The following is a 25909-nucleotide window of genomic DNA, read 5'->3' as shown; positions in this document are numbered from 1 at the left end:
GTTGAATGCAGTAGTATTGATTTGTAATTCTAAAACTCCACTCCCTAAGATGAGAGGCAAGGACTGGGCATATCTGGAAGTTTGAGGGCCTAACATATGACAAGAAAATCTGTCTCAAATAAGATGGAAGGCAAGGACTGATGCCTGAGGTTGTCTGTTCATCTCCACATAAAAGCTATGGAACATACACACACACACACAACCTGATTGTAAACTGCTCAAGAGTCAGATTAAATATAGAAGTTTCTATCTTGTTCTATAAGGATTATCATTTTTGAATGTGTAGCTAGAGAAAGTTGGTAGTAAGAGATGTTTCTGTTTTAAAATCTTATTTTCTAAAGTATTTGATAAAGGATGTTTTCTTTTTAAAAGATCTTTATTTTCTGATGGATTGTGGTCTAGGGAAATGATGCTTTTCATAGGTAGAAAGATTATTGAATCTTAACTGGTATTGTCCTTGTGAAAATTCTTAGCAATTGCCTATAACAGTCTAAGAACTTTTATTTTTACATTTGGATGTTGAATAATTTTTTTTTCTATAACGGTATATGAGCAAGGTCTAATTTTATGGAATTTGGAACTCTTGATTCTTTTGTTAATGTTTCTGAATGTTTGTCTTTGGGATACAGTTCTGTAAGCTGCAGGGTAAAGTAGAGACAGCTGAGTCACGAGTGTCCGTCTTGGAGTCCATGATTGATGACCTGCAGTGGGATATTGACAAAATTCGAAAAAGAGAACAGCGTCTCAACCGGCATTTGGCTGAAGTCCTAGAGCGGGTCAGTGCTGTTTATATAGGCTTTTAAAACGACTTATGAATGTATTTTTTATTCATGTGTATGTGTATGTGTGTGTGAGAGAGGGAATATATGCCATTATGTGTGCAGATGCCTGTGGAGGCCAGAAGAGGGCATTAGATCCCCTGGAGCTACAATTATATAGGGTTGAATAGCCAAGCCTGAGTGCAGGGAGCTTCCAGCTGGGTCCTCTGCAAGAGCAGCAAGTGTTTTTAACTGCTCAGCCATCATCTCTCCACCCTGTCCCCCACCCTCAATATAATATTCTTTCTTTCTTTGAGACTTTCATAAATGTATAAAATGTATTTTAATCCTATTGATCCTCTATTCAATTCTTCCAGAACCCCTCTCCATATGTTCCCCTCTCAACTTAATGTCTTTTTTTTTTTTTTTTTTTTTTTTTAAAGTAATTCACTGACTCCTATCTGGGCTTCTATATGCTTATGAGTGGGCAACATATCAAAGGCCATGTTGGACTTGATCCAAAACCAGGTGACACACTCCCCCAGAGACACTCACGGATGCAATAACATGAGGTTTATTAATAAATTGATAAATTGATAAAAAAAAACAAAAAACAAAAAAACCCAGTGTACTGGGGTTCCTTTGTATGCCAGCAAGAAGAACCCTGAATTATAGCTGAGAGAAGCTTTTATACTATTTTTACAGAATTTATGAGGGTAGTTATACAGTTACTTCTTAAACATTAACCATAAAGGCCAAAACAGCTGCTCTTAGGCTTGGTTTCTGTTCTCAGGCCCGGTTGCTAAGTAACTCAGATTTGTACCTTCTTTTTCTACAGCAAAGAAGACTGGCTTAAGTAGCTTCTGTTTGCCCAGGTTTTACTGTGTCAAGGGCTCATAAACTCCTATCTTGGGTCTTTCTTCCTGGAATGTTTGTTTGAGTCTTTGAAGTGTGCTTCTCCCGGGATGTGTCCCTTGGGGAGGTTAATGTTTGAGTTTAAAAACTGAAATAGGAGCTTTTTATTAATTTTAAGTTTCTACATTAGCCCCCCTTTTTTGTGGCTGATTCCAGTTCTGGAATCACAAGCTGCCATCTTGGTGTACAGCGTGATATTGTTGTCTAAGTATCAAACTATATCTTTGTCCTTGAATTTTTAACTATCTTTTTCTCACTCCCTGGTATGTACTTATATTCTTAGATAAAGTAGCAGTCTCTTTACACACACACACACACACACACACACACACACACACACACACTGATGGGCCTGCTGCCAGCTTTTCTCATCTTGGGAGTGCACATACTCACTCTAAGCCCCACTCTCTAAGGCTGTGTTTGGGACATGGTTTAGATTTAAAAGTCTCTTATCTCTGACATTTGGGTAATCTCCACTCCTGTGTCTCTAGAGTGGGGATATCCCAGGAGTCAAGGCCTGTCGCATTTGCAGGTGATCTTGAGCTTGAGTGGGTTGCTCAGGTGTCTGGCTGCTCTCCAGTTGGCATCAGGCGCAGGTGCTGGTCTGAGTTATGTGGAGGTCGGGATGGTCAACAGCACTAGGAACAGCTTCTTATTAGTTTGAAAAGTCATTTCTAGGGGGGGTGGGTGAGTTGAGAGCTGGAGTCAAGGGAGCGGGGGTTGTCCCACACAAGAGGGGCGTTCCGGGCTCAGAACAGGGACAGGACAAGGGATACCACCCAGCCAGCGCCAGTTTCCGAGGGCAATTTAGTTAAGGTCTCTTTTTAGGGTTATGTTTACTTTCTCTACCTGCCCTGAGCTCTGGGGACAGTACGAACAATGGAGCTTCCAATTAGTCTCCAATATTTTTGACAATCTCTAACTTACCTTACAAACAAAAGTGAGATTGTTATCTGATCCAATTACCTCTGGCACTCAGAACCTCGGGAAAATTTCTTCTAATATCTTCTTGGTTGTCACAGTAGCTGTTTCCTGTTGGGTGGGAAAAGCCCCAACCCTTCTCTCATCTAGAGATAGTATCTACAGATATTAGAGGGTATCTATATTTTCCTGGCCTAATGTCTGCAAAATTTGTCTCTCAATATATTTTAGGCTGTTCTCTCCTAGTTGTATTTTTTTTTTCGCTCTAAGCCTTTGCTTGTTGGCATACCTTACACAGTTTCACTATCTCTGGCTCAAAACCTGAGGTCCATTATACACTTTAGATCTCTCAAGAGTCTATCTGTGCATTTAGCTTAGGAAGTCTTTTGTTTGCTTTCTGGGGAGCATAGTTCTCTCTTCTAGCAATATGAGTTCTTGACTTTTTTCTTTGTGTGTGTGTGTGTGTTTTAAGTGAGGCCATTTCTTAATCTAGTCTCAATCCCCAGTGGGTTTCTCTTGTAGGCCCATGGCCTGGATAGGCTCTTGTATAGCCATTTCTTGAGCCACTTGATCTGTCTGGTTATTGTCTCGGGCCACTGAGTCTCTTCCCTTCTGGTGTCCTGAGCAATAAATTGTACTCACAGTTGTTGGCTTCATCAGGACATCCAAGAGATATAAGATTTTTTCCGATATGAGCAGTCCTCTCTTGGTATATAGTCCTGTGGATATGGGCTGTGGCAAAAGCATACCTGCTGTCCGTTTAGATGTTGATTTTCTTGCCAGCTCCAAGTTCTAAGGCTGCTTTCTGCACAGACGGGTGTGGGGCTGGGTAGTAGAAGTTCAGTCCTGATGACATTTGTGCCATCCACTGCAGCAGCAGCTGCTTGTCTCTGACTAGCATGGAGAAAACTGCTCTCATCTGTAAAGCAGGTTGCCTCAGCTCCTGGCAGGGATCAATAGGAGAAGTTTTCTCTCTACCCGTGGGTTCTCCTTTTGGGCCAGTTAGTTGTAGCCTGTCAGGTAGCAAGTATATCTGGACCCCCATCCTGGGGAGTAAGCCTTGACCCAACAAAAGGTAGGGACAGTCTGGGATGACCATAAATGAATGGGATTCCCAGCCCATCTCTTGTTCCACCATTTTTCGGGTAGTTCATGAATATATCTTGGTGCCAGTGGCTCCATGGAACCAAGATCTTTTTTTGGAAACGGGGCCATCTTGGAGGAGGACTGAGTGTTGAGTCCCTGTGTCCACCAAGAATTGGGGGGTCCAAGCCCTGTCTACCCCAATCGCTGTCTTTACTCAGAGCTAATACCTTCACCATTTGGGGGTGTTTTCCTCAAGGCCTGGGATTTCCTGAACCTGGCTTCTATTTGTTAGGGCACTCTCGGGCTCAGCAGCTGGCTCTTTTATTTGCAATGTGCACACTGGTCTTTTTCAAGGAGTTTTCTATCTCTCTTTGATTGGACTCCCTCTTTTCTGCCTTAACTACTATAACCAAGCTTTTCTGTAACCTTTCTTTTTCTCATCTCTCTTTTATCTTTTTCTTATCTCCCTTTCTGCTCTTTCTCTTTCTATGTCTACCTGTTAGGGTAGACTTCCTTAGCAACCTACACTACTGATCCTGGAGTCCCTCTAGCCTCTGAAGCTCTGTCCTGATATCTCGCTTTGTCTATAAAGGCCACAGTGTGTACTGACAGAAGGTCTCTGTAAGCCATTTTAAGAAGACTGTGGACAACTCATCTGATTTCCTGTTGACCCTCACATGCCTTGTAGCCCCCTTTAGACCTGCCAGTGGATTCTGGTGTGGGCTTTTAGGTACCCCTTACCTGGTCAGAAGCAACCCGCTGTTGACCACGGCCTGGCCAATTGATGGTGTCCTCATGTGTAAGGGAACACTTTTTTTTTTTAAATAAAAATATATAACTATAACTCTCAGGTGAACAATCTCTCCAGGGCTGTTTTGTCCAGCAGCCATGGCTCAGGGAAGTTGCCCTTCTCCTCTGCCAGGTTCTTAGTCACCTGGGCCCTTCTTATCTTTTTGTGGATGTCCTAGGATTCCTCAGCACCAGACGAGGGGAGAGCAGGGAGGGAGCTGCAGCCATTGTGCTCTTCCCCTCCGCTGCTGGTGGCCACCAGAAGGGGCCAGAGGCCAAGGTCCCCATAAGCGGTACCAGGCTGCTGTACGCACGCCAGGCTAGGCAGTTGTTATTGAACACTGCGCCTTTGTCAACAGGCCACTGACCCTGGTCGCCCGATGAAGACGCCCAGTCAGGTCATGGATCCTCTCGGGAACTCGGTGCTGCCTCTGCCTCTAACCTCCAGCCTCTCACTAAAGAGTCATTGTCTTCTCTGTAGGTGAATTCAAAAGGCTATAAAGTATATGGAGCAGGGAGCAGTCTCTACGGAGGCACAATCACCATCAATGCCCGGAAGGTAATGTCTGCCCCACCTGGGACATGGTGCCTCCTTGGGAACAGGCCTTGTAACTAGGGCCTGCATTGGTTCCTCGCTGACGCGGTGGTGTTTGCAGGAGTGGAACAGTGAATGTGAGAAGCATGAAGTGGGATGATGTAGTTTTTCTCTTCATTCTCATCTGCTCTTTTCCTGATTCTTTGTAGTTTGAGGAAATGAATGCAGAACTTGAGGAGAACAAAGAGTTGGCTCAGAACCGACATTGTGAGCTAGAGAAACTTCGTCAAGACTTTGAAGAGGTCACTACACAGAATGAAAAGTTGAAGGTAGGAGGCTCAGTTCTGAAGGACAAATGGTTTGTTCATCAACCTGTGCACCTGTGTACTCTATGAGGAACAAGAAAAATGTGGTCAAATTTAGCCTCTTCCATAATACAGCTCTACAAATTAGGTATAGAGAATTGTACCTTAACACAGCAGAGGCCATTTGTGACCTGCCCATTGCTAACATGCTGGGTAAAATGTTGCAAGATTTACGATGTCTACTCTTGCCTCTCTGATCAGTATCGTACAGAAACTCAAATCAGAAGAAATGGGCAAGAATGGGTAAAGGGCTCTAGATTAGAATGATTAGAGAGGCAGAAGTAAAGTTGTCTGTGTTTGTAGGTGCCATGATCTTACATGTAGGGGTCCCTGAGAGAACTAGAAATAAGTTCTGTGAAACTGAAGAATCTAAAATCACTAACAACAGACTTGATGGAAAGGATCTCATTTCATATAGCATTAAAAATAGTACATTTAACCAAAGATCAGTGTATAATGAAACTGTAGATGTACAGTGGACTGTTATTTAGCTTTGGAAAAGGAAATTGAGTCATTTGGGGCAGCATTGATAAACCTAGGGGACAGTATACTAAGTGAAATAAGGAGGTAGAGCTAGACATAGAGCTTGATGAAATATGTGGTGCTAAGAAAGTGGATCTCATGGAAGCAGAGAGTAGACGTGAAAGGAAACATACTGGCTCAAGACCAAGTTCTCAACACAAAGGAGATTTATTTGCCTCAGAGGGACAAAGGGCAAGGAATAAGAGTTATATCCAGGAGTGGTAGTCTAGACTTCATAATTTTCTGAGTAAGGCTTAAGTGTGTGGAACATTGGTGAGTTTCCCACAGCTCTGACTTGTGGGACATGTATGCTTCAGTCTGATTCTGACTTACCTTTTCATTGGTCTTCCTAAGGTGGAATTGCGGAGTGCAGTGGAGGAGGTGGTTAAGGAAACCCCAGAGTATCGCTGCATGCAGTCACAGTTCTCTGTCCTGTATAATGAGAGTCTACAGTTGAAGGCCCACTTGGATGAAGCTCGGACCCTGCTTCATGGTACCCGGGGAACTCACCAGCGCCAGGTTGAACTCATTGAGGTAACAGCGGACTTTTCTTTGTTTTGTTGGTGGGTATGGAACCCAGCACTCTATTACAAATCCAACCATTCCCTCTCTAGCATCGTCTTCTCTATACGATTGTCTGACTAGTGGATTTCGTGGTTTTACTTTGATGTATAGTTAATATCCCATTCATCCAGTGGGTATAAGACAACAGAACTCTTGCCCTCCTGGATCTTGCAGTCTGTTGGGAGGATGCTGCTCATTAGGATGCTGCATGATTCAGTGGTCGGTGTCCAAAGGGGTGGTGATGGAGAGACAGAGCATTGGATTTTCTGTGACGTCTTCCTCATGAGGAAGTGGGTGCAAAGTAAACTGTTTGTTGATAGAAGTAGATGTGCTTCAGCAGTGACAACTGTCGTGAAGCTGTGCCTAAGGCTCTTCCATGTGGGGAGATCAGGCAGACATTGTGCTGTTGTGACATTCAGTGCACATTTAGGCAAATTATTTTGAAGGTATAACTTTACTCTGGTATTTATGTTCACATTTGTGTTTTCTATACTCCTTAAGGTAGTGTTTAGAGTAGTTAGAGTTTTCATGTATGTTGGCTGAATAAATTGATGCTAGTTAATGTTTACATCTGGACAGTTTATGGTTAGTTCTCCAACTGAATCGTTATCTCAGAGCTAGAGGCCATTGTCTTTATTTCTGCAGTGTTCTGCCAGGTTATGAAGCCATGCTTCTAAATCACATCTGGTGTTCTTTTCAGTCACGCAGTGGAAAATGTCAGAGTCAGCCTTCTGTTCTTAGCAGTGATTTTATCTTTTCAGACTATTACAGATTGAATTTAGAGATGGAATAAAGTTGTATGAATGTTTTATTGGTTCTCTATCTGCAGCGAGATGAAGTTAGTCTGCATAAGAAGCTGAGAACTGAAGTAATTCAGCTGGAGGATACCTTGGCCCAGGTCCGCAAGGAGTATGAGATGTTGAGGATAGAGTTTGAGCAGACCCTTGCTGCCAATGAACAAGCAGGTAGAATCATTCTTGCCCTACCCTGTGTTCTGTCTGTTGTAAATTTCTTCCTTGAAATAAAACTTGATTCTTGAGCTTTGTTAACGCCAACTTAAACTCAGAAGACATAAAGTAGTACCTGGGATGGAATCCTGTAGTTGATTTTGAGCCACAGCCTGGGTGTGTGTTTTAACTCACTCAGGCAGTTTGAGTCTCATTCTCTGAAAAGGAACATTTCTTTCTGTACCCCTTTCTATTCAGAAGTTCCTGACGTGCTCTGAGCTTTCTCTCCTTGAGCCTTTGCCCTTTTAAGGCTCCCAGTGTTGCTGCTGCTGTTTTTCAGGCCCCATCAACCGGGAAATGCGGCATCTCATTAGCAGCCTGCAGAATCACAACCACCAGCTGAAGGGGGAGGTCCTGAGGTATAAACGGAAACTGAGAGAGGCGCAGTCCGACCTGAATAAGGTGACCTGGAGCAATGGATAAGCATTGTTTGCCATGGTGATGGTAAGGGCAGTATGAGTGAGGGAAGCATTATGCTGCATAGAGATGACGTGCATCTTTCCGTTCTTTGTCTCCTAGACGCGTCTGCGTAGTGGCAGTGCCCTCCTGCAGTCTCAGTCTAGTACCGAGGACCCCAAGGATGAACCCACCGAGCTGAAGCAAGATTCTGAAGACTTAGCCACTCATTCCTCAGCATTGAAGGCATCTCAGGAGGATGAAGTTAAGTCCAAACGGGATGAAGAAGAGAGGGAACGAGAAAGGAGGGAGAAAGAAAGAGAGCGAGAACGAGAACGTGAAAAGGAAAAGGAGAGAGAACGAGAGAAACAGAAACTGAAAGAGTCAGAAAAAGAGAGAGATTCTATTAAGGATAAAGAGAAAGGGAAACATGAGGATGGAAGAAAGAAAGAAGCAGAAGTCATCAAGCAGCTGAAGATTGAACTCAAGTAAGTGATGTTTATATTGATTCAGAGTCTGGACCTAAGGATTAAATGTTTGCTTTATGGTATGGCTCACCTAAGCATTACACAATATTTTAGATGTAGCTAAATGTACAATTAATGTGGTCTCAACTTTCAATCTGATGTGTAGCTGAATGGCCTACCTGGCCATTGTACAGTGTTGCTTAGTGGTTAGATGCCAGTCAGACCCTGATTGGGCATTTACTTCTCATGAGTTCATATTAAGAGAACAGATAACACATTGAAATAGCACACCTGAAAATTACTGGAAATTGACTACTGCTTTTAATTTAAGTAAATTACGATATCACTTGTATTTTAAGTTACCAAGAATGCCTTAGGCAGTTTCCTATGACAGAATTTAGACAGGAGGATACGCTTAACTCGATGCAGCATTACCTTTGTCCTAACATAACACATTTTCCTGTTTGTTCCTTCTTAACCAATAATGTCTCTGTGAAACTAGCTCTTCTGTTTTTTTTAAATGGTTTCTACTGTGTGATAGTTGAATTTAAGGGTTTGCTGTACTTAAAGTGTTTGAGCTTAGATAGTGTTAAGCTTAATAATTTAGTAAGAGATGAAGTGTTGGTGTTCAGCTGTTGTTTACAGTTGCCATTGTCAATCTTAGGATTAGGAGTTTTTATTTTAAACTTTCAAAATTTCCTTCTCTGATTTTTTTCTTAAGGTAAACTCATTTTCCCTTTATAAAAATCATCTGAATGATTTGACTAAGTACATCCCAACTCTCAGTTTCTGAGACTAGGTAGACTCAGTCTACCAGCTCTCAGTTTCTGAGTGGCACCACTTGAATGTGCCTGTGTCATAAGTGCCACAGTTACTTACTTTACAACTTTATGTTGCAGAATTAAACAGAATGATTCATATATATATGTGAAATATACATACATGTATATGTGATATTATATATCATATATATGTATATATATGGCTTCCTTTTCTGTGCTTTCCAATTGCTTTCTATAAGTCTATCGGTAATGTATGCAAAATGTGTCTTTCCTTTATAACATAGAGTAAAAAAGCTGTTGAAATATTTTGTTCCATCCCAAATGTTCTTGCTCTGATATCCTTTATTTTCTCAGTCTGTTGGTTCTTTTCCTCTACCACCCGGTCATAGGAAAGCACAAGAGAGCCAGAAGGAGATGAAACTGCTGCTGGATATGTATCGCTCTGCCCCCAAGGAGCAGAGGGACAAAGTGCAGCTGATGGCAGCTGAGAAGAAGTCAAAGGCAGAGGTAATCAAGCCTTCTGCTGCCTGTCATCCTGGTGAAAATCTTCATTCGTGAGATTGTCCTTTGTATTTTTTTTAACATAATGTTCAATTTTTGAAAAGTCTTTGAAAGAGGAGGACTCCTGACTCTGAAATCAGTCTTTAAAATTCCTTGCAAGGTAGTAAAATATCTCAGAATTATAAGAACGTGGAGTAGGGTTTTAAAATTTTTCATTCCTTAATTGGTCCTGAGAAATTATTACCATTTTATATTTATTATTACTATAGAGATTCTCTTTTTCTGGTTGCATTTGAAAGGAATATTTTTTAATTTATATTATTTTGTGTGTAAGAATGTTTTCCTTGCCTGTATATCTGTGCATCACATGTGTGCCTGGTATCCGTGGAGGCCAGAATTACCTGGTGCCTTTGGAGCCCAGGAGAGGACTCCTAGAACTGGAGTTAGAGATGGTTGTTAGCTACTATGTGGGTGATAGAAGTCGAACTCAGGTCCTCAAGAAGAACAACGAGTATTCTTGACTTCTCACCATCCCATCATCCCTGAGATGAATGGGGTTTTGTTTTGTTTGGCTTTGTCTATGTAGCCCTGGCTGTTCTAGAATTCACTGTATAGGCCAGGCTGCCTCAAACTCTTGGATCCACTTACCTCTGCCTCTTAAGTGCTGGGATTAAAGGTGTGCAGCACCATGTATGTCCTGAAAGGAATGTTTTTATCTTTGAAAATTTGAGGCCTAAGAGAAGACAGTTTGACACTTGCAAAGAAGACTGTGTAATAGGCAAAACCTTTGCTTATAGGTGCATGAAATGCAGGCTGATCAGTGGTGTACTGAACTGTGTTATTCTCCGTTTATCATTTATCCTGCTCCACAAGTCTTTGATGTTTGGTTATGTGGGACTTCCACGTGTAGATAATGTTGGTTGATTTTTGAACCGTTTGATGACTTAGTGTTTTACACGATCATTTTCCTCCTGTAGTTGGAGGATCTCAGACAAAGACTCAAGGATCTGGAAGATAAGGAGAAGAAAGAGAACAAGAAAATGGCTGATGAGGACGCTTTGAGGAAGATCCGGGCAGTGGAGGAGCAAATTGAATATTTGCAGAAGAAGCTGGCTATGGCCAAACAGGTGGGCCTTCTCCTTTATTAACACTTTAAAATCTACAAGGTATGTCACTGTCTGTCACCTTTATCTTTTGTTATTACATTGAAACCCTTGTCTGCCATTCTTTTCTTTATTCTGTGTATTTGGGCAGCAGAGTTACTTTGAGTGCAATAGCTGTTTCAGACATTGTTTCCTGAGGGACCTCTTCTTTCTCTGCTGACTGGGACTGATGCATATACTGATTAGAAAATGAAATTTTTTATACTCTCTGATTATAGACATATGAAACTAATGCAGGCTATCAGAAGGAAGGTCTAGTTTCCTCTGCTCATCCTTTGGCATTGGCAGATTTGCTAATTGATCCTCATGTTAGGAGGAAGAAGCTCTCCTGTCTGAGATGGATGTCACAGGCCAGGCCTTTGAGGACATGCAGGAGCAGAACATCCGTTTGATGCAGCAGTTGCGGGAGAAGGATGATGCAAACTTCAAGCTCATGTCAGAGCGAATCAAGTCTAATCAGATCCATAAGTTACTTAAAGAGGAAAAAGAAGAGTTAGCTGACCAGGTTTTGACGCTGAAGACTCAGGTAATTGGATGAATGGAGTTCTCCATTCTGTTGAAGAGGGGAGCTTTCTGCATGAAGGCATGCACAGTACTGATCATGGTGGATTCTTTTCTTTGTGTGATAGAAATGCAAACTACGTATATGTTAGAGTCTGAATAAATACATTTCACATGCCTACACACTTACCTCAAAGACACAGACTTTCTTTGACTTGGTTGCCTCTGGTTATTGGGATGAGAGTTTGTGAATGAGAGGCCAGAAGTGGATGTGTGACTTTACTTTTTACTTCTTAGTATTGTTTGATTCTATTTTGTGGCTTAGTTTTAAGAAAAAGTCTTCTTTAGAACCTCTAGCTGTTGTAAAAAAATGGAGTTAAGTTTGGTTTGAGTCAAGTGTTTAAGTTCTGGTTGGAGAGGCCTTGTTTTGAGGATTAGTATAGCTGCAGAAGATGAATATTTAAGAATAACTTTTTATTCTTGGCAGTTTGAAAACAGGTCTTTTTGGTAGGTTCCTTAACTCTGAATGTTCATGAATTATTTTATGTGAAAAATTGAAGCCTTCAGGAGTCGTAATCTTAGATATATTTTAAAAGGTTCATGGAAAAATCAGCAATAGCTTGATGTTTGTGCCATGTTGTAATTTTTGAGGATGTGTGTATAGGTAAGTGGGACATAACTGATTTTATTTCCCTACCTCCTTACATTAAAATCTGATTTTTCTCCTACACAGGTCGATGCCCAGTTACAGGTAGTAAGAAAACTGGAAGAGAAGGAGCACCTGCTTCAGAGTAACATTGGCACAGGGGAGAAGGAGCTGGGTCTTAGGACTCAAGCCTTGGAGATGAATAAACGCAAGGTATGCTGGTTTCTGTAACAACATGGTTGGTCAGGCTCCAGAACCTGCCTGGAGTGTTTTAAGTCCACCTGATACTTGATCTTATGTTATCATTCCCCTCCCTAGAAGAAGGAATAATATGATAATATTTCTGTATTCTACATAGGCAATGGAGGCAGCCCAGCTTGCAGATGACCTCAAAGCACAGCTGGAACTGGCTCAGAAGAAGCTCCATGATTTTCAGGATGAAATCGTGGAGAACAGTGTTACCAAAGAAAAGGACTTGTTCAATTTCAAACGAGCACAGGCAAGAGCAGTTGTCTTTGATTATATTTACCTTCTCAGTGCTTTGTAAGGCCTGTGGTGAGTGTGGTACAGCATGAACTGCTATACCAAAGGACACTGTGGGAAGGGACTGGCATTGTCTGCTTCATGCATGTTCCCTAGTTGTGAAACAAATACTGGCAAAATATGTAACCTGCTAAATAGTAAGTAGTAATAAAACGAGTGGAAGGTTAAAATCTCACTTCCTCTCATTTTTCTCATGCCACCTGTTTTTCATGGTAGCTTCTGTTCTTTTCCATAGGACAGTAAATTATTTAATCCAGGTCTACCCTCATTATAAATTCCCACACAGTAAAGCAGCCTGCTCTCTGAGTTTCCAGGTTGTGTTTTCATTGGACTGAAAGTCCTCTCATTGGTGCAGTTCTGATTTGGGGATAAGATTAGGGTTGCCGCTGCTGAAACAAAAGTATCTTGTAACCAGGTATTTGAAGTGCTTACATTCCTAATAAGAGAACTGGACATGAAAGGACAGAAAGTTCTTTGTTTTTAGAGTATAAAAAGTCAAGTTGGAGAATTCTTTCTGTCAGAAATAATAGGTCTGGGAAGTGTGTGTAGCTATGTCTACTCTCTTGCTGCAGGAAGACATCTCTAGGCTCCGCAGAAAGCTGGAGACCACCAAGAAGCCAGACAATGTGCCTAAGTGTGATGAGATTCTGATGGAGGAGATAAAGGACTACAAGGTAAGAAAACCGACTTGGTGGTGTCTTTGTGTTTGTTGGGGCTGGAAGTGGTCCACCAGTGCTTGAGACAGCAGACACTGACTTTACCCCAAGGCAGAGTGGTCCACTGAAGAGCTGAGAGCAGACCTTCTGGTGTCAAGCGAAGGATGGGTTCTTTTTCAGGGGAAAATGGTACTCTTCCTAGAGCATTGGCAGTTGTCTTGTTTATTTGCTTATATATCGTAGCTATTTGGGTCATGAGCTTTATTTACAGTTCCTCAGACTTTGATTTTTTTTTCTCTATTTCTAGGCACGGCTGACCTGCCCTTGCTGTAACATGCGTAAAAAGGATGCAGTACTTACCAAGTGTTTTCACGTTTTTTGCTTTGAGTGTGTGAAGACACGCTATGACACTCGCCAGCGCAAGTGTCCCAAGTGTAATGCTGCTTTTGGCGCCAATGATTTCCATCGCATCTACATTGGCTGATTGCAGTCAAGAAAGAGGACTGGCTAGGCAAGCACTTACTCACTAATCACCAGGCCTCTACCTCTTCTCTCCTTGACCACTGGCATCTCCCTTGCTCCTCAGACTTTGTCCAGGTTCTCTTTGCCAGTAGCTAGAGAACATAAGTGAAAAAGACTGCAAGTCTTGGGGTTTAGAATGAACTAGAAACTACTAGTGTTTGTCTTCCCTACCAGCTTTCTTTGTGTCCTTCTTTCAGATTTGTCAGCATTTTCTTCTTGGGCTGAGCCTATAAACTTGGATTTGCCCATTCCTCCTGAAGAAGTCAGGTTGATAATTTGGAACCTGAGAAGTGAATGTGGGTCGAGTGAACATAAACTATTATGGAGGAGTTAACTTTTAGATAAGCTATCTGTGGGCCCAACATTCTTGATTTGGGTGATAAACCTTGCTAAACTTAGGTTATAAAATGGTATAATTGTGCTAGTCTATCTTGGAAGATTTGAAGCCTTAATGAAATTATATCCAGGATAATTCTATTTCCCACTTCTAGGAAACTGACTTTTTGGGTCAGTTGGACTTCTTGCTAAAGTTATTTATGTTTTAAGTATTCAAATATTAATAGTGTTTTTAATTTCTTAAGGCCAGAATAATTTCATACATGATAGTTCCTATGATGGTTTTTTTCTTTTCTTTTTCTTTTTTCTTTTTTTTTTTTTTTCCTGAAATCAGTATTAGTACTTAAGAAGTAGCCGGTATGGATTGTGAAAAGATCTAGGTAGTCTGGGAATGAGATCCAGGGAGGTGTTAGTGAATTATGAATTACTGTCATCCTCCCCTCCAGAGGGATTCTTTGTTCTCTGTTTTTCAGAATATTCTCAGTAATGTTTCTGTAGGATTTTAATATTCCATATACTTCAATTAAAGCAGGATTCAGGTTGCTCTTGTGTTTGTGGTTTTTGTTGTTGTTGTTGTGACTATTCCAAAATTGAATTTTTAAGACAGGGTCTACTGCTGTTTATTGCCCTTTCTCAGCCTTACTGGAGCTAAGATTGGGGATGTGTGCCACCATGCCCAGTGAAGCAAAATCTTTAAACAGAATTAAAATTAAGAGGCTGTCTTCATTGGCAGTATTTAGTTTTTTAATAAAAATTAAGTTACTTTTCTCCCTTCCCAATTGTTTTGAGTCCATACTGAGGAGAGACTGCTTAGTTCTCCTCTGTAGCTTACTTCTCCCCTGGTGGCTTTGGGTGAGAACTTTGTGTTTTATAGAAACTAGCACAGCAGAAGTTTTCTCTGCCTGATAAAAGGTTTGTATCAAGTGAATCAATCCCTCCTGATAATGGTCAAGGGTATATTCCCTGTCTGTCCTCAGCAGGCTTTGTGATAAATCCCACCATTCTGTGATAGGGATTTAAGAATAAAATCTAGTTGTTTGGAGTTCACTTGGTTATCAAGAGAGGCCATGGTCTGTTGATCCTGCTGCTATATGTTGATGCACACACAGCCATGTTGACATTGGGCCCTACTCTTAGACATGACCATTGCTGCTGGCACTCAGAAGGAAACCTTGAGCATAACAAGGGACCAGGTAAACTGCTTAGGCAGCAGGTGGCTTATGACATTAGCAATTCATGTCAATTGGCCTAACAAGCCAGTTGCCTAGTACCAGATAGCATTAGCTTATGGTGTGATGTAGAGGGAAGCATTCAGTCTCTGGAAAGCTGGGGTAAGAGGAAGTTCTAAGCTAGAAATTGAGGTCCAGGTAACACAGGGTGCGTTCTCAAAGTCATTTTCAGGAAATATTCATGGTGATTGATTGATTCATGTTTCCTTTCTTTTTTTTCTTCCTTCCCTCCCCTCCCTTCCATTGCACTGGATTTTTTTTTTTTTTTTTCTTTTTGCCTACATGGGGAGTTGTGAATGGATTTCAGGAATGCATCTGGAATTTCATGTCAAATTTTGTTTTGGTTTTAAAAACGTGACTTAACAGCTCTTCAGATCCAGAGAGGAATTTCAAAACTTGACATTCTCCTAAAGTTAGAAATAACAGCTCTACATCTATAGGAAAATTACAAGGTAATATCTTTAATGGGAAAGTTTTCCAGTTGAAAGTGTTATATATTGTAGAGAAGTTTTTTATCTTCTTTGTTCTTCTCTCCCACTTCCCTCCCTTTCCCCCTGCTTTCTCTTAGAAACATTTAAGTAATATTGACCAAAACCAGGGATGCTCAGTCTGAAGTACATGTCTTCATATAAGGTTTATCTCTATGTACTCTAAGGGTTCCCCTAAAGGTATTGAGCTGTTTCTGATGCTAGCTATTTCATGTGGCTATCTCTTGGGTACTTTACTTTTTCTTATTCTCTGTTCATATTACTAATTATCCTTGTCCTCCAAGGACAAGGGAGTGCTGTACTTACAGAATAATGTGTATACCATTGAAATGATAAATGAATTGATAGTGTGAAGACAATAAAGTGATTGTCTTCCAGACCTACTGGAATGGTGGTGTTTATTCTTGCAAGAAGAGATACAGTCTCTACGCCCATTATCATTTGTTGGTTGGAATGGGAGGGTTGTTTTTGTTTTCTTGCTTTTGTCTGAGGACACCCAATTGATTGATAAACCCAAGTCTCAGTACATCTAAAGAAATACTTTGACTTGTGTAAAATTTGAAAGACATAGGCTAGTATATTTGAGTTCCCAGCTGGTGGAACTGTTTGGGAAGGATTCAGAGGTGTGGACTTACTGGAGGAGGAGTGTCACTCAGGGGGAGAAAGTGAGCTTTGAGGTGTCAAAGTTCCATAATGTTTCTAGTAAGCTCTCTACCATGTTTGTGAATTGAGAAGTGAGCTTTCAGCTACTGCTCCAGTATCATCTTGCCTGCTGCCATGCTCATTGATATGATAGTAATAGACTCTAACCTTCTGGAACTGAGTCCCAAATTAAGTAATTTTTTTTTTTTTTTTTTTTTTTTTTTTTTTTTTTTTTTGGTAAGTTGTCTTGATCATGCCATTTTATCACAGCAATAGAAAAGTAACTAAGACAACTAGTTACTGTCATTACCTTTTGAGGATTTCTGCTCAACTTTGATCCTTTCCTGACATTAGCTGTTAAGGTCTTATAGCCTGTTTCACAGTTCCTAAGATTTGGATTTGGAAGAGGCAATGTCTTAACATTGTAATCCCTAACATGTGGCAGAGGCATGTAGCACTCAGTATAGGTGTCTGTATAATTGGGCTCCCTTCCTTCTGCCAACTCTTCAGAAGTCTGTCTTATTGTACCTGTGTGTGAATTCAACCCTTTTTTTTTCCCCTCTTTCAAAATGCTTTTCTTTATAGAGTAACTCTTTACATTTCAGATATTTATGACTGAAAGTTTAATTTATGGTAGTAACTAAAAGAATTGTTGGGAATTTTGAAGTTAATATTTCTATAGGGACAGCCCACAACAATTAAAGCTTCTCTTAAGATAGACTAGCTTTCTTTGAATGATAGTGTAGATACTATTGGAGCCATAGAACTGATAGATATAATAATGATATGCCTAGAGGATTTCAAGTTACTGACATCCGTGAAATGAGATGATTTGAAAGGTCAGCTGTGAGAACTGAAAAGGAACCCAGACTGTTCTTTAGAGATGAGGTAGCAGGCTGTGGGCCACTCAGGTGAGCCAGCCACTCAATGGTATGTAACTCTCAGACTTTTAATTCTCTTTTATTCTCATTGGAGATGGGGGTGGGGAGGGAAGGAGAGAATATGAGAATGAAAACTTATGAGCTTATGATCCTTTCCTATATGGGCCCTGTCAGCTTAGGGATATATGCAGTGTATCAGGGTGAGCTTGGTTCTTCTTTTCTCTTCTTACTCCATAAAGCTTGTACTTTTTTGATACAAGAGAAGGAAATCTTCATGTTACTTTGTTACTAAAGCATCTTCTAATTCTTACTAGTTTTCCCAGGTTGGGCCAGAGCATCTTTGATGCTGTTTTAAGTGTGGTTCTCTTGAGAGCTGTAACAACTAGAATGCTTAGGAAGCCCACTTGCAAGCACCCAGTGAGGAGACACTTAAGTGTTAAAATAAAGCTTTTTATACTGAAAAAAAAAAAAAAAAAAAAAGAGCACATGTATGTGTGTGTTTGACATTTGTGCAAAGGTTAGAGGACTCCGGTGTCAGTTGTTGCTTTCCAACTTTTTTTTTTTTTCTGTGTTTCAAGTATAGTTGACCTATTAGTTTCCAAGATTCTCCTGTTTCTGCCTCCCATATTGCCACAGGAGCAGTGGGTTTATACACACATGCTATTACACCTAGCTTTTACATGGGTTCTGGAGATATGAACTCAGGTTCTTGTGCATGCACTGAAGCTACTTTACCCACTAAGTCATTTCCCTGGCCTTGATATGCATTCCTTTATCAGAGTACACACTACATTGTATATCTCATACAATTACATTGAGTCTTATGGGTCCTGAGATCAGAATCTATTGTTAACCTTGCTATCTCTCCAGCAACTTGTCTTAATACCTGGACCTCCAAAATGAATGATGCAAAATGTCTTGGGGAAGTTGGCAGTTTTATTACGTTATAGCAAGCTCATACTTTTATGAGATTTGACTTGGTTATATTTCAAAAGAATGTGTAGAGAATATGTCCGGCTAGAAGATTCATGAAGGCAAGTTTGCAAGCTGCTGACATTGCTTGAATTGTCAGAAACTGCCTGCATACCGGTAGGGCTGCTGAGTGACTTGAAGCTGTGTGCACCAGGGCTTGGCAGGACTTGGAAAGCGGAACAAATGCAGATACAGTTATTTTTGTGATGCTTGGGTGCTGAGTCTGAGTCTTGAGTCTGAGTGAGCAGTGCAAGTGCACTTATTTCAGCTTCCCTCTGACTTGTAGAGCTTGTTGGTCAAGTTGAGGCTTGGGTCAGAGTAAGACAGATTAGAGACATTGGAGGAGGAGCAAGAGGCAGGCATTGAACAACACTGGCAGTACTGTTTTATGGTTGTGCTCTGTGCACACTAATCTCTACTGTGGTGGTTAGCTGTGTGACTGTGGGCAGGTCACAAAGTCTCTGACATGTTTCTTCCACCTGTAATCTCTCTGACTTGTTTTTTCTACCTGTAAACTATTTGTGTTTGACTATTGTAGACTACATCTGAAGTATTTAGTATCACATGGTTGTAATATAATCACATGATAAATCACATGAAACGTCATTATATTATAGTAAATGTCTATAAGTGTTGGCTATTATGTTTTTAAAACCTGGAAAGGTCAAATTGAGAGAAGGTCCCCCAGGCTAAGACCATACCTGCCCTTTCCACTGTTGTGGTTTAGCTGTTGATGTTCTTGCTGGATTACTAAAGGAGTATAATTAGGGCAGAGTTTTTGGAGACCCAATGAGGATGGGTTTCTTTTTCCCTTACAATGTCTTTCTCACGTAAAGATGCTCCTGCCTCCTAATGCCCAGGCTCTGCATTCTCTCAGCATATCTTGTGCTGCTGTTGATTTGACAAAGAAACATGCATAAGTCCTGTGTTAGTGGGTCCCTGTGAGGAAGGGGCTGGGGTCTTGAAAGTATTCTAATCCCCAATGAATGCCAGCAACACAACGGAAAGTGAAGTTTCTGTCTGAACATTTATTCCACAGTCATAGAAACGGAAGATGGAAAAGACCTGAGGATATCTAGTCCATCCCCATAGTTGTACAAGAAAAGTGGCTGGAGCAAAACAGCCTATTCATGTCATGCTCACAAGACAGCATTTCAGTTCTTGGAGCGGAGCAGTTGCACACACACTGAAATTAAGACGCAGGGCAAATACTCTTCACAGATCTTAAGGAAATACTTAGAAGCACTTCATTTTCATAAAATGACTGGCAGCTAAACGAAAGAGAGTGAGGAATCCCAGACTGGGTGTGTTTGGTGGCAGGAGTGGGGAGTAGGCTTGGGGAGGAAGGCAAAACCAAACAGTGCGAAAAGCGATTTCTGCTGAAGACTCAGTGGATTTTCTGGTTTGCTTTTTCAAAACCTCCAAAGTAGTTTCTTCTCTTCTTGATCCACACAAAGTGGTGGTCAACTTTGCCCCAAGGCTGTAACAAACCCAACACTGAGCAGTTACCTCAGTGATACAGTTGTGTTCTGAGTGGCTCCACGTACATTTCAGGGGGGTGAAGGGAAGAGGCCATTCCTATATAGGGGTTGTGCAAATCTTATGACTAATAGGAATCCAGGCACATTACAGACCCGACTTCTTAGGTCCATATGGCTGCCTCTCTGGCTATCAGGCCTCTTCTCACTTGGTTTTATCTGTTGGAAGAACACGCTTCTCCTCTTGTGGCAAATAATCTGTGGAACCCTTACTTTCTTATTCAAACAAACCAGCTTACCCAGTTCGTGCTGTAAGTACTTCCTGTGCCAGGCTCCCTTAGAGAATGGACTTGGAGTGTGAGACAGTTTCCCACATTCCATGTTTCCCAGTACTGGAGCCTTGTTGGCCATTGGAGCCTTTTCTGATCCAATGACATAGGAGTGCAGGAGACAAAGCCATATCCTTAGCTCATCCTAACAGCCCTGTCCCTGGAGCTTTCCACTGTGAGCCTGCGGGTAGGTGAAGGAGCTGAGGTGGAGCAGAACAAAGGTTTGGAAGGACTCTCCCTTTCGTGAAATCTTTGTACAAAACACAGCACACTGTTTCACAAATTGCAAAACACTGTTCAATTACTATCATTAATTTTTTTGTTTGTTTTTTGCTATTTATCATGAAACTGCTTCACAGGCAATTATGTTTTTTCTTTACCCAGGACATGAAAGCATTTTAAGCAGTGTTGACAGCAGTAAGCCTGCTTTCTTCCTGCTGCGGCTTGCTGCATCCTGGCCAGTTTGGCCAAGTAGTTCCTCTTAAGAGCGTGCACTGGTTCTCTGCTCTATGGGTAGGCAGGATATTCATACCCATACTCAGATCACCACTACTCAGAATGCCTCAGTAGAGAAGCCTAAGATAAACCAGTATACAAAAGTCCAAACTTACAAAACAGATACTTAAGGGATAATTGGTTTGCATTACAAAAGGATTCTTTACAAAAGAATTCACCTCTGTGTTCTCTTAAATAGCTAGCTAGCCTCATGAGTACAGTCGAAATATGAGTTGGTGAACGAATGTCCATGTACTACAGGAGCATGGCTGTCATGTGGATTGAGGTACACTGTACATCAGCCTTGCAGGCTGAACAGGTATCCAGGGATGTTTGCAGCAGAGCCCCCAGGGCGTTGTTACAGATGAGTGGGAATGGCTAAGGGATGGGACCTGCAAAAGGCAGCTGAGACCCACTGTGGTGAGAATGCAGTAGGGCTGAGGACACTGCAAAGTCAGGTTGTCCTTGATTTCCAGGACTTCTCCCCCTCTCACCGAAATATTGATTGTGTTTTTAAAGTCCCCCTGCCTCCTCTTGAATGTCTCTGGAGCTTACTTGCACTCCCAGGTTTACTCCTCCATGTAATTCATTGCTCAAGTGTTCTGATTACAACTTAGGGCACTGTCTCTATATGGGAATCTGTGTAGCTTTTGGTGGAGTGCAGACATTGTGTCCCAAAGTGGAAGGAGTTGTGCCACTGACGCCCCTTTTAATGATCAGAGCACTGCTTAGGATGCTGTTGTGCATTCATTGTAGATATTACAATGACCAGAGAAGTGAGAACCTAGAAGACGAAGCAGCACTGACTGATCAACAAGGTCTACTTCCAAATGGAACCCTGGTGTAGGGTGGGGATGTAGAAACCAATCAGTAGTTAGGTGCTGAAGTAAAAGAAAAATCAACAGGCTGTCCTTCCTTCTCACATGCCTAGAGGTAGCCAAACTTCTAGAGCAGTGCTTTGGGACTATGGTGTGTCCTAGGGTGTTGGCTAGCATTAGGATTCTGAGCCCACCTCTGGGCCCTCCCAACATTACTTCTAGTTAAGAGTCTTGGCAATTGTCACTATGATGACGCCCTTAGATGATTAGCCAGCCAACGTTTGGGAACATACAGGAAGTCTAGCGAGCTCGTGTTTCTTTCCTTTCTTCATGCCAAGCTTCATGTATGACTAGAAAGTGATGCCTCAACGGAGGGGAAACTAGGCTCATTACATCAATCTCTGAGGGCAGTAAGTGGAACTAGGAGGACAGTCAGACTAGAACTTACCATAAGTAAGTAAATGTAAGGATGGGAGATGGTGAAGCAAGGCAGACTCCAGTATTTGACATTTGTGATGTTCTCTGGTTGCTTCTGGGATTTCTCAGACTAAAAGAGGTGGCCACTTATCTGAAAACAGCCTCACCTGTGATATGCAGAACATTTCCTTTAATACAATGTCAGCTCACAGACCCTGTTACAGACATTAACTAGGTGGATAGCAAAGGTTCCTGCTAAGGACAAGGCCTTGCTTCGCTTCTCTTTCCTTTATAGAAGGCACACACTATGGTGGAGATGCTTAGTTCCATTAGAAGTACAGTGCAATACATCCTTTAGCCAAATTGCCTTTCTGGACCAGGGCTTTATTTTAAAAGTACCCTGTGCACTGTCAGTGTCCCATCTGCCTATCCTCCCCTGCCACTCTGCATCCCTTTCCCATTCATAGTGGTGCATCAGCATGTTTCTACTAAAAGTTAGTCAGGATAGGCTCAGAGATCCAGAGCTGCTCAAGCACATGGTGCCAGCTGAGCCAGTCAACCCTTGCTGTGGGAATTCTGAGCTCCATTTTTTTTTTTTTTTTAATGTATCTATTCTGTCCCAGTTTTTCTGGCTCCTGCCCTGCTCATTCAAAATGTTAGAACAAATCTAGATTGGGGAGTTGTATCAAATCTGAAACCTTGGGTAATTCTATTCTGTAATAATATTGAAAACCAACACAGTAAGACATAGGTATGAGCATCAGTTTTTATCTCTTGTTGAGGTGCAGAGAAAGGGCTAAAAACCAGAAATATTTTTGTGGCACCAGGTGAAAAGGTTGACAGGAGCCGGAGTTGTCTGGCAGCTCACCGATCCCCTTAGACAGACTTTACTCCCGACTAACTCTAGGTTCCTATTATTGGAAAAATTCCTACCCTGGAGACCTGGGGCGTATATGGGCAGAGCTGCTGCTGCATCTTAGGCTGAGAACAGCACACTTCATTGTCAGACCTCACACACACCTTTGTCAGTGAGTATAAAAGAGCTTTACAAAGTGCCTCAAAGGGCTCCAGAATACCAGGGGCTGAGAAAGGGAGCAGAGACACAGCCTAGGATTCACAAGTCCGGTTTGTCCTTTGATACTCCTCCAGTTCTGTCTTCCTGCTTACAGCCAACTGCAGCTCCTGGCGGATCACCTGGATCTGCTTCTCCAACTCAGAGAGTTCCTGCATCACCGAGTTCCGAGCTACATTGAGGGAGTCTGCTTTCCCATTGGTGGTCAGTGAGGCAGGGAGCTCTCTTCTCCTTGGAGGGAGAGGGATGTCCTGGTGGGTCTGGGTACCCAGCTGGTTTTGTCCTTCCTCGTCATTAAAGATGTATTTCCGTTGGTTGTCATGACTGAGATTGGAAGTGTTCCATACCATGAGCTGCTGGGGTCCCATGTTGGACCTAGGAAATAGAGACAGTTCAGAGTCCCCTTCTGTCTTGCAGGTCCATCTTCTCCATCTGCTATGTGAACAGCAGAGAACTAGTTACCTTTGTAGAATTGAAATCACCAAGTCATGAGTGGATTGCCTATTTAGAATGTCATGGGGACAATAAGAGCTGTGAATTGAATTGAAGGTCTCACCAAGTCAGATGTTACTTTGAAACTAGAATTGGGTATCTTCTGATGAAATGGGAAATGACATTGTCTTATGAATAAAGTGACTGTGTGTGTGTGTGTGTGTGTGTGTGTGTGTGTGTGTGTGTGTGTATGAGAGAGAGAGAGAGACGTAGAGACACACAGAGACACAGAGAAACAGAATAGACAGGACAAACACGTTGAGAGCACAGCATAACATCCTGTGTTTTTCTCTTATTACCTTCTGTCTTACTGCTTTAGACAGGGGCTACAAAGTCACCTTTTGGCTAGCCAATAAGCTCTCAGGATCTGCCTTACTTCATTCTGCAACACTGGAGTTACAGGCAGATATAGTCATGTTGGGCTTTAACTTGAGAGCTCAGGATTCAACTCAGTTCTCATGTTTACAGAGCAGGCACATCTGCTGAGCCATCTTCCATACCTAGGTACATTTTTATTCCTTACCTATAGGCAGTGTTCAGAAAGTGCTGACTGGAGACATCCTATGACTGTAGAAATTAAGCCCTAGTAAGAATAGATCTTTGTTCAGAAGTAATGCTTAAGCACTGGTGGGTTGGTTGGTTGGTTGGCTGTTGGTAATACTTTATGGCTGACTTTTAGCCCTTCTGGGCTATACTGAGCTTCAGGAGAGAATAAAAACATTAACAAAGCTTTTAGCCAAGTGTTTCTCATTGCAGAGGTGACTTTATGTAGGTTGAAAATGACCTGTTTGATGCTTGCAACAAGAGCGCCCTTGATTCCTTCTGAGGTAATAATGACTAGAAATAGATTTACAATTCCTTCAGGCTTGCATATGCCACTGTCCACTGTCATGGAGACAGGGCTGTACAATGTCAATGACTTTGGGAGGGAGGGAGCCTGGCATGCTTCTAAATAAACCTTGACAGTTGGATGCAATGGGAAGTTTCCCACTGTGAGAACAGCTTAATCTAAGCAGTGTGACTGCTGATTCCTTCCACCCTGGAAGAGGAGGAGGAGGAGGAAGATTATGACCACTTTTGCAGTTTACCACAAGGTGCAGCACAGTAGGAAAGCCCTATTAAGTCCCTGGGTTTTGTTCCCATAAAACTGAATCAGCTTTATTTCTGGACTCCTAATTGCCCGAGAGTGAAGGTGGAGGCCCTAGAGTGGGAAAGACAAGGGGAGGGGAAATGAATAACAAAACACAAAGACTTAGAATGAGCCAATGTTGCTTTGCCCAGAAGTGGATTGCCAAGGTCATCTAAGTCTTTATTCCTTTTTAATCCATGACCTCTTTCCTTGGTCTATGAGGTCTAGCTTCATAACATTGTTTGAGACAAGGTCTCACTCTAGCCCAGGCTGGCCTGGAACTCATTATATAGTCCAGATTAGTCTCCAACTAATGGCAATTCTTTTGGTTTTGTCTCCCAAGTGCTGGGATTTACAGCCAAGAGCCACCACCCTTGACTTTGGTCTTATTATTTGTTTTGGGCACTAGGAAGATTGAGAAGTTCCAAGCCTAAGTGTTAAGGACCACACATATTGTCATTCTCAAATCTCTGCAAGTACAGTGCAAGCCCTCCTATTGATGGGTGGCAGACCTGGAGAAAGTCTACAGGGTTCCTGGTTGCTTTAGCAGAGGAAAATTGATCAGACTGCTCTTAGATGCTTTCCCCTTTCCCCAACCTGGCTACAGATACATGCATGGGGCCAGCTGATCCACAGATCAGTAAGCAATTCATTTTTGTTATTGAGTATTTGGGTGACATCTCACTCAGCAGAAGCTGACTGAAACCTGCCCAGGGCATTAACACAAACACATTCCAAGCCTCCTGGTCATACCACACTGTTGCCCTTGTTGAAATCTCATACATAGATAGAGAGCACCAGAGCTCACTTTAACTGTGTTATGGTCTGAGGGAAAATTCTATAATGCTTCTACCTACAGCTGCTTCCCTGACCTTAGAATCAGAGGTGATGTGGTTAAAAGTTATTTTTTCACTTTTCACACTGAGTAAATCAAGGATTACATATGAAAACTCTCTTGAAATATTCATGTGCATTAAATGTGTGGTAGATGTGCTTTAAGGTTGTCTCGGTCCCATGGCCTAGAGTTTCTCCAAGCCAACAATCTCACATTAATCTTCCATTCATCTATTTCCCCAGACTCATTCAGTAAATGTGGAGAACAGAGGAGGAGGATGTGCCATAATGGCATGGCCATTTGCACTTTATTCCTTCCCAGAGAAGAGAGAAAGGCAGCAAACCTGACTCTAGTGCTGTCGAATGATTGACAGCCGGACAATACTGAGAGAGTTGTCTGCCCAATTTATTAGACCACAGATACCATAGTGATTCGATACATAGTGATCTCTGTGGAAATCTAACAATAATTAGCAGAAGCTGGACTTCTTTGTAGCATACTCTAGTTGCTAGCATCACTGTGCTGTGGTAATTGATGTGTGGCTTTGAGCTGTCTATGAATACAAGGTGGTTGATGCTTAAACAGATAAGGTGTCTAATTAGGAGAAATAAATATTTCATAACAAAATGAGCAAAACAGGCTTCACTAGAACATTTG

General features: G+C 41.8%; 2 protein-coding genes across 3 annotated transcripts in view; one reads left to right on the top strand and one right to left on the bottom strand.

The window, feature by feature from the left end:
- The window catches only part of Rnf20 (ring finger protein 20), a 28794-nt gene extending 12723 nt beyond the window's left edge, over positions 1-16071 (top strand). The window contains exons 8-21 of the mRNA XM_034502129.2: positions 630-776; positions 4951-5028; positions 5214-5333; positions 6246-6425; positions 7285-7420; positions 7743-7864; positions 7982-8346; positions 9497-9614; positions 10586-10735; positions 11085-11297; positions 12006-12131; positions 12277-12417; positions 13034-13135; positions 13425-16071. Coding sequence (XP_034358020.1) covers positions 630-776; positions 4951-5028; positions 5214-5333; positions 6246-6425; positions 7285-7420; positions 7743-7864; positions 7982-8346; positions 9497-9614; positions 10586-10735; positions 11085-11297; positions 12006-12131; positions 12277-12417; positions 13034-13135; positions 13425-13601 — 2175 coding nt within the window. The 3' untranslated portion in view covers positions 13602-16071. The remainder of the gene's footprint in view (positions 1-629; positions 777-4950; positions 5029-5213; positions 5334-6245; positions 6426-7284; positions 7421-7742; positions 7865-7981; positions 8347-9496; positions 9615-10585; positions 10736-11084; positions 11298-12005; positions 12132-12276; positions 12418-13033; positions 13136-13424) is intronic.
- Positions 16072-22326: 6255 nt separating this feature from the next.
- Positions 22327-25909, bottom strand: part of Grin3a (glutamate ionotropic receptor NMDA type subunit 3A) — a 193270-nt gene continuing 189687 nt past the window's right edge. The window contains exon 9 of one of the 2 annotated variants that reach the window (XM_034503974.2): positions 22327-23171. In XM_034503974.2, the coding sequence (XP_034359865.1) occupies positions 22832-23171 (340 nt within the window). In that variant the 3' untranslated portion in view covers positions 22327-22831. Of the gene's footprint in view, positions 23232-25909 lie in introns of both variants that reach the window. The other variant, XM_034503975.2, reaches the window with a different exon arrangement.

The sequence above is a fragment of the Arvicanthis niloticus genome, chromosome 5 (assembly GCF_011762505.2).
Source record: "Arvicanthis niloticus isolate mArvNil1 chromosome 5, mArvNil1.pat.X, whole genome shotgun sequence".
NCBI lineage: Eukaryota > Metazoa > Chordata > Mammalia > Rodentia > Muridae > Arvicanthis > Arvicanthis niloticus.
Note: the sequence above shows the minus strand (reverse complement) of the source record. Positions and strands in the feature narration are given on the sequence as shown.